Source organism: Acanthochromis polyacanthus, chromosome 14 (assembly GCF_021347895.1).
Source record: "Acanthochromis polyacanthus isolate Apoly-LR-REF ecotype Palm Island chromosome 14, KAUST_Apoly_ChrSc, whole genome shotgun sequence".
NCBI classification, from domain to species: Eukaryota; Metazoa; Chordata; class Actinopteri; family Pomacentridae; genus Acanthochromis; species Acanthochromis polyacanthus.
In genome coordinates, this window is record NC_067126.1 from 37,836,187 (window position 1) to 37,843,636 (window position 7,450).

General features: G+C 42.6%; 1 protein-coding gene across 10 annotated transcripts in view; it reads left to right on the forward strand.

Annotated features, from left to right (window-relative positions):
• The window catches only part of lmo7a (LIM domain 7a), a 55,819-nt gene extending 48,794 nt beyond the window's left edge, over positions 1–7,025 (forward strand). For 4 of the 10 annotated variants that reach the window (XM_022195234.2, XM_022195236.2, XM_022195239.2 and 1 more), the window contains 9 exons: positions 155–516; positions 682–738; positions 1,745–1,800; positions 1,914–2,072; positions 2,456–2,633; positions 3,646–3,969; positions 5,618–5,726; positions 6,127–6,229; positions 6,317–7,025. In XM_022195234.2, the coding sequence (XP_022050926.2) occupies positions 155–516; positions 682–738; positions 1,745–1,800; positions 1,914–2,072; positions 2,456–2,633; positions 3,646–3,969; positions 5,618–5,726; positions 6,127–6,229; positions 6,317–6,339 (1,371 nt within the window). In that variant the 3' untranslated portion in view covers positions 6,340–7,025. The remainder of the gene's footprint in view (positions 1–154; positions 517–681; positions 739–1,744; positions 1,801–1,913; positions 2,073–2,455; positions 2,634–3,645; positions 3,970–5,617; positions 5,727–6,126; positions 6,230–6,316) is intronic. The other 6 variants (XM_051959115.1, XM_022195237.2, XM_022195241.2 and 3 more) reach the window with 6 other exon arrangements.
• Positions 7,026–7,450: the final 425 nt, after the last annotated feature.

Sequence of the window (7,450 nt, forward strand, 5' to 3'; positions counted from 1 at the left end):
CACAGTTTTGCAATAAAAAACTCCCCTGTTGCTGGTTTGTCACCTCAGGGGATGTGAGAAGTTTCTCCATCATTGTTGCAGTTCCTCCTGGATGCTAACCCAGATCACATTGCTTAAACGCTTCCTCTTTTCTGTCCATCTTTCCCTCCATCAGCCCGGCGGCCTGGTGGTGAACAGCCACAGCGTCGGCCCACACTCGCCCCTGTCTCCCATCGGCCAGCCCACATCTCCTCCGTGGGAAGAGGAAGAGCGAAAGAGGAAGGTGGAGCAGGAGCGCCAGAGGCAGGCGGAGGAGAGGAGGAAGAGGGAGGAGGAGGAGCGAGAGCTGCAGCGCCTCCAGGAGGAGAGGAAGAGGAGGGAGAGGCAGGAGGAGGAGGAGAGGAGGAGGAGGGAGGAGGACGAGCTGAGATGGCAGAGGAGGAAGCAGGAGGAGAAGGAGGAGGAGAGGAGGCGGCAGGAGTTTGTAGAGCAGCAGCGCAGGGAGAAGGAAAGAGCCTTGGAGCAGCAGCAGCAGTGGTCAGTAGATCCTCTCCTCCTCCTGTCACTAATGTCCCCATCATGCTGATAATAACACATTTAACCCGCTTTACCGTGTGTGCATTAACATAAGTGCAACTAATGCGTTTCTGCATGTGCTTTATCCTCCTTTGCGCCGTTATCATCCTTCCACCTCTCTAAAAGGGCTGCTGGCTCCCATAGCTTTGCCAACGGCCGGCCTCTGCTGTCCTCATCAGACAGGTTAGTGCAGGAAAGACTGCTTTTCTAACCCCTCTCTGTTCCAGCCGCAGCTAATCCCACTAATAACCTGCTTTAGCATCGCATCCTTAATGTGCAATTCATGCTTTTCTCCTAATCTATTAACATTAATGCCTTATTGTGTTTAAGAGCAATGCGCTGAATGGAGTCCCGGTGTTTATCATGAACTTTGCACTGCACATATGCCTCATAACACATAGATATATTCATAAAACTAAACTCTATACGTGCAGATTGCTATACAAATGGATGATGAATTGCATGCGTTCCCACTCATTTCTAAAGTGTTTTATACTGCTTGTAAATGTTAAATAGTCTGATTGCACTGAGTTCTAAATTGATGCGAGTCTTCACGTTTTCATCTGTAGATTCTTCAGGTTCTTTATTCAGTTTCGTGCATCAGGAGATATCTTGGCAACACAACTTGTTCTTACCTGAATGTGCCAAGTCATCGTCTCACAAGAATACAGTTCTGCTAAAACACCAACACAAAAAACCCTCACGTGTTACTGTAACCTGAAAACGCCAACACCGAGTAGCATTTCAGTACTGTAGATACTTACCCGTGTGTGTCTTTAAAGCAGTAAACCTTTTTTTTTTACTGGCCCATGTCCTCTGCATTCACTGGATTGTTACTTCCTGAATCCATGTGAATCAAGTCTTTCTAAACAGACTGTTATGAAACTAAAGTCTGTCGGCCAATTGATTAGGTCCCCAGCTAAGATGAGAATCGCCTGTGATTGGTCTGCAATCAGCAGTTTCTCCTTATAACCATTCATGAGGTTCTTACTGTGGTGTTTGACATCTAAAAATACTTTGTCACTTGTCGCTGTGAAAAGTGAACAGTTTACCTAAAAGTGTGAAATACAAAATTCAGACATCCTTTATTGTGGAAGATGTGAAATGTATCGACTGTCTTCTTCCTGTGTGTGCCTCTTTATGATCATTTTAGTTGTTTTTTTTTAATGTGTTGCGTTTTGTTTGACAGGGTAAAATCCAAATCATCCCCCCAGCTCGATGAAGAGGACAACCCTCAGAGGAAAGGTCAGTTTCTCCATCAAACACCAGCGTGGGATGAGGCGCTATGTTGGTTGTTTCATAAATAACTCCATCTATGCGTGTTGTTGCACACGTATGTGGGCTGCGTCCCACCGTAGGTATGTACATGCAGCCGGGCGGCATGGCTCGGTATCTGCTGGAGGAGCAGCTGAGGATCGAGCGTGACAAAAAGGCCCAAAGTCTGAGGGCTGCGTCCGAGCTGGAGCTGGAGCGAAGATACATCCTCAATGCCATGAGATACAGGGAGCCGGAGAGAGGTGGGCTTCGTCCCTGAAGCGCCGGCTCTCTGTTCTGATCTGCATCCTAGTCAGCCTCACTCCAATTATCGCCATCAGTCAATTATGACATGTCACTGAATCAAAACCTACAGCTGCTTGATTAACAGCTGACCAGCCAAATGGCCAATCAATCCGCCAGCTGACCAGAAAATGACTCGCAGTAGAATGTTTAATTCATTGATTGCGGCGTGATTTCTTTCAGATCGATGATTTTTGCTGCTGTGATTTAACTGTAATTTATCCAATCCAGCCACACTGGAGGAAACGATAAACCCTGATCCCATTTTCTTTACTCTCTCAGTTCATGATCTGTTCCTGTCAACCCTTTCATTTTATAATTTGTCTCTTGTCGCCGTGTCCAGTGACGGGAAGCGGGGAGAGGAAGGGTCAGCAGCCGGCATCGCAGGCCGAGGTGGAGCGGCAGCAGATCCTGAACGAGATGAAGAAGAAAACTCCGCTGCTGACGGACAGCAGCTGGATCCGCCAGCGTTCCTCCAGCACCGCCGTCAGCAAAGAGAACGACATACCACCCATGCGGAGGTACATTTTACCCAAACATCCCCTCTCTGGTGGCCTCTGTAGATTCTAGGTTGTGTAAGTCCCGGCATCCCAAGTGCTTCCGTAGAAGGCAACGGGAAGTCTGTTTTCTTTGGTTCTTGAAGGACTTTTAAGATAAAATAAGATACAATACGAAATGATACAAGACAACAACCCTTTATTAATTACACAGAGCGGAAATTTGCAATGTTACGGCAGCATTAATGAAGTATAAAATACAACAGAAACGTCTCCTCTCTGTTGGCCTCCGTAGATTCTCACTTGTGTAAGTCCCGGCATTCTAAGTGCTTCAGTAGAAGATAATGGGAAGTCTGTTTTTTTTTTTTTTTTGGTTCTTGAAGGACTGTTAAGATAAAATAAGATACAATGTGATACAAAATGATACGATAAGCCTTTATTAATCCCACTCTGCTTAAATTTACAATGTTACAGCAGCACAGATGGTGCAAACATTACTGAAGTATAAACTACTAGCTCTGCAAAATAACACTATTGCACAGATTTCTTGATTTAAAAAGAAATACTGATAGAATACTATTATTGCACAGATTGTGCTTAAGTAAAAAGACGAAGGAAATAGCATATATTCTTCCGTATGTAGTAAAATAGCTCCTGCACAGAGTTTTCAAAGTGCAAAATATTCATAATTTACATGGTATCGCACTAAAAACATGTATAACGGTATTTTCTGTGCGATCTACTGGGAGTAGTATGGCTGTACAGTCTCCTCTGTGAGAAAAAGAAGTCGAGTTGTCTTCTACAACACTCTGGTCCCCTCCCTGCTGTGTGACGGTGGTGGTTTACACTCACTAATATCCTGTTAACTGAAGCTGTACGCAGAAGCTAAAACATTTACACGTCTGGCTGCCGCTCTGGAAGTGAATTGACGTATTTGATTGGGCCGTGAGTAAATGTTCTATCAGCTGGCAGCCAGACGGTTTAAATGTCCTCCACTAACCGGCTAATGTTGGTGTGCCGTGGCTTGGCTTTGCAGAGGCGAGTCTCTTGACAACTTGGACTCCACCTACAACTCCTGGCGCTCATCATGGGGACCCAGAAGCGGCTCTTTTGCCCAAAACTTGCCTCGGCCTCACTCTGCCCTCTCAGGCAGCACTTCTTCTTTTTACGGTGGCAGCTCGGGGCTCCAGAGGCCCAGCTCTGCCACGCTGCCTTCTTCCTATTCCATGGGCTCCCTCCGAGGCGGGGCAGGAACCCCCTCGTCCCCTTGGTCCCGGCAGTCGCTTTCCCCCTCACTCTCATCTCCGTCGCCCACCACCTCTCCAGAACCGGCTCCCGAGCTCCCCCAGCAGCGGAACAGGTAAAGATTAACAATGCCGCTTTGCTTAGATGTTGTTAAGCTGCCTCTAAAACCCTCGCTGCTATACTGGGGGGCAAAATCCTGCTCAGGGTGGGGCTGTTGGACCATACAGTGGAATGTATGGCAAAGGGCATCATGGAGCTTTTTCTCTTTATACTTCTGTGCATATTATAATATACTGTGTCGTTTGATGTTGTTTTGTTTTTCCAGGTCCAGCGGGTTGTGTATTCACATACAGCCCTTTTAATATGCAATCCTTCTGCACAGGAGCTGGTTAATATACAGCGTCATGTGTGTGAAGCTTTGTATTAATATATTAATATATTAATACATACATGGACACTTTCTGCAAACTAATTGTGATTTCTAAGTTGTTTCTGCATTAGAAACATAATTGCTTTCCTGGAATTTTAAAATAGTTAAAACATCTCACTAAAAAAAGCACAATTTTAAAGCTTTCTTTTATGGGAATTTCCAACAGAATTAATAAAAAGAAAAAAGAAAAAGCTGAATATTCATGGAATTTCTCAACAGAGTATAGTTTATCAAAGAGCATCTGTCATTTCAGTAGTGCTTGGTCTGTATCCGGACAAAATGTTAAATATTTGTTAGATGTCTTAGCAGAAACATCAGTCTAACACAGGGGTGTCAAACATCCGGTCTGTGGACCTAAACCGGTCCTCCAGAGGGTTTAATCCGGTCCTCAAAATGTAAAAATTCCAGGGAAGACAGTAACTGCAGATTGTAAATTAGTAAAACTATGAATTTAAAATAATTTCTAGACCATGACAAGTTGTTTTGATCATAAAGTAAAATACTAGATTGTTCTTTTGTCATTTTGTGTCTTGTTTTTGTAACATTTTGTCTTTTTTTTTGTCTGACTTTTATCCTTTCACTCATGTTTCTGTTGTTTTGTTCCTCATTTTTGTTGTTTTCTTTTCTTTTTGTCGTTTGTTTTTTGTCATTTTGTGTTTTGCTTTATTCATTGTTTGGTCATTTTTGTTTTTTGTTTTTGTCTCGCTTGTGTTTATTTTTTGCCATTTTGTTTCTCACGTTTGTAATTTTGTCTCATTTTTGTCATTCGTCCATTTTTTTGTTGAGTTTTTTTGTCATTTTGTGTTTCACTTTTTCCGTTTTGTGTCTAACTTTTGTAATATTTTATCTTGTTTTCATTGTTTTTTTGTCTTTTTTTTGTTTTGAACATAAAGTAGAACCCTACATCGTTCAGTTCCAGATAGCTGTGACCAAACATTGTGTTCTTTTATAGATAAACTGTGATCTGAGCTGTAATGTGTAAATGATAAACTGAGGCATAATAAGTTGAATTTATTTTTCTTAAGAAATTTCAGTTTGTTCATTATGTTTTATTAAAAAAAGAGAATTCCTTAAATGTGAACATTTTCATAACGTACTTTTTTGCACTAAAACAAAGGAAATATTTGGAGTTTATAGGTTATTATGCTGAGATTTTACTGGTCTGACCCACTTGAGATCAGATTGGGCTGGATGTGGAACCTGAACTAGGATGAGTTTGACTCCCCTGCCCTATCCCGTCTATACCAGTGCAACCGTGTGTTCTGTGGATTCATACATGCATCATGTATGTGTGCTTGGCTTTCAAATCACAGCTGTATGTTCTATAATCCAGGTCAGTGAGTGGGAAGAAAATCTGTACGTTCTGTGAGACCCCACTGGGAAAGGGAGCAGCCATGATCATCGAGTCCCTTGGGCTCTGTTATCATTTGGGCTGTTTTAAGGTGAGAGTTTGGCCTCCTGTCGGCACCGGAGCACATCGGCGGCACGCCTCGGCTGAAAAACTAACCTGATCGCTGCTCCTTCTTTGTTTTACTAACTTTTTAAATGTCGACGTCTTTGATCCCTTTTCAGCAAAGTAGATATTTCCTGTGCCAAAACCTGCGAGCCAAACCAATCACTGTTTCTGTCACTGGTGTTGATTCTTCTGGGAACTTTGGTGTTCACTTGACTTTGGTTTTCTCTGTCTGAATGTTGATCCTCTTAGTTTTTTTCGCTCTATTTCTGACAACACAATCAAGGCCTTTGGTTTGTTTGCCCTCATCACTCCGCCTGTGGACACTTTGGCGTAACTATAACCAGTTCAGTCGCTCTTTAATTCTTCCTTTTCCTTCGTCTCCTCAGTGCATCGACTGTGCGTCTGACCTTGGAGGATCGGAAGCTGGGGCTGAAGTCAGAATACGAAACAAGCAGCTCTACTGTAACTCCTGCTACATGCGATTCAAAAGTGAGCGTTTGATCAAACTTGCTCGACGCTAGAAGGCGTTTTCTGATTTATTTTATGCATAATGGCGCTATTGATTTCCTCTTGCAGCTGGCCAGCCAACATCTATGTGACGTGGTCGTACTCCAGCAGATCGATGAAGAGACTACTTGTGACAACAACCCATGAACTTTTAAAGTGAACGTTGAAGCCATTGCAAACGACTGGGGCGCTCCGTTTGGACGCGCTTCCATTTCTGACTCTAGAAACTCCAGTTGACTCCGTGATGAGGTTTGTTTTTACAGTGTGGGGGGGAAAGCTTGCAAGGAGGTTATCTACTCTTCTGTTTATATCGTCTTAAGTATTACAGCTGTACAAAGTTTAAGGGTTCCGCATGCAGAGATTTTAAATGTTTTAGCAATGAAACTAGTCGAGCAATAAACTGTCTACGGAGCAATTCCTCTCTTCTGACCTTCGCTTCAACAGATTTTCTAGATATGGAGACAGAACCATGCAGAATCATCTCATTTCATTTTTCATGCTTCTTTACTCCACTCAGTCTTGTGGTATTAACATGTTTATTGACCAAGCTATCCTTACCATGTGTATGTGCCTTTCCATTTGTAACAGGGAGAAGTAATTAAGATTATTAGAATTATCCTATAACGTATTTTTAAAAAAAGAAAGCAGCCGCTTGGATAGCACTTATCTCAAGTTTTCACTGAGGATTATACACATAAGCAGGTTTTGATGTGAACTATATTATGGCTGGACGGCTTTGATGCAAACAGTAACACTGTAAATAAAATAACTAAACGCACTCTTCTTGCGTGTTTTTTCCCCCCAGCATTGAAATTGCATAATTCTGTCTAATGATATTCTCGTATGTGATGCAAGGCTTTTCCAGCCTCTGTAATCAGAAATCATTATACTCATATTTCTCTCCCTGTCCCTCTCATTCTGTTTCTCTCTGTAGTGCCACAGTCATAATGAAAGGAATTTCAATGAGCTTTTGTGCTAAGGTTCAGAGGACCTGCCTGCTCTGTGTTCTCCAAAGCCAATTTGTCATGCATATTTTATTCAGTGTGCATGCATTACATTTGATTATACTTTGATAGGCTATTTTCCTAATGTATTCTGTCATTCTAGCCGTTTCACGAAATTACATCTGCATAAACAGATCCTGAATATTCATACAAGTGAGAGAAACACTCCTGATTGTTGAAGCTTCCAATTGCATTTAAA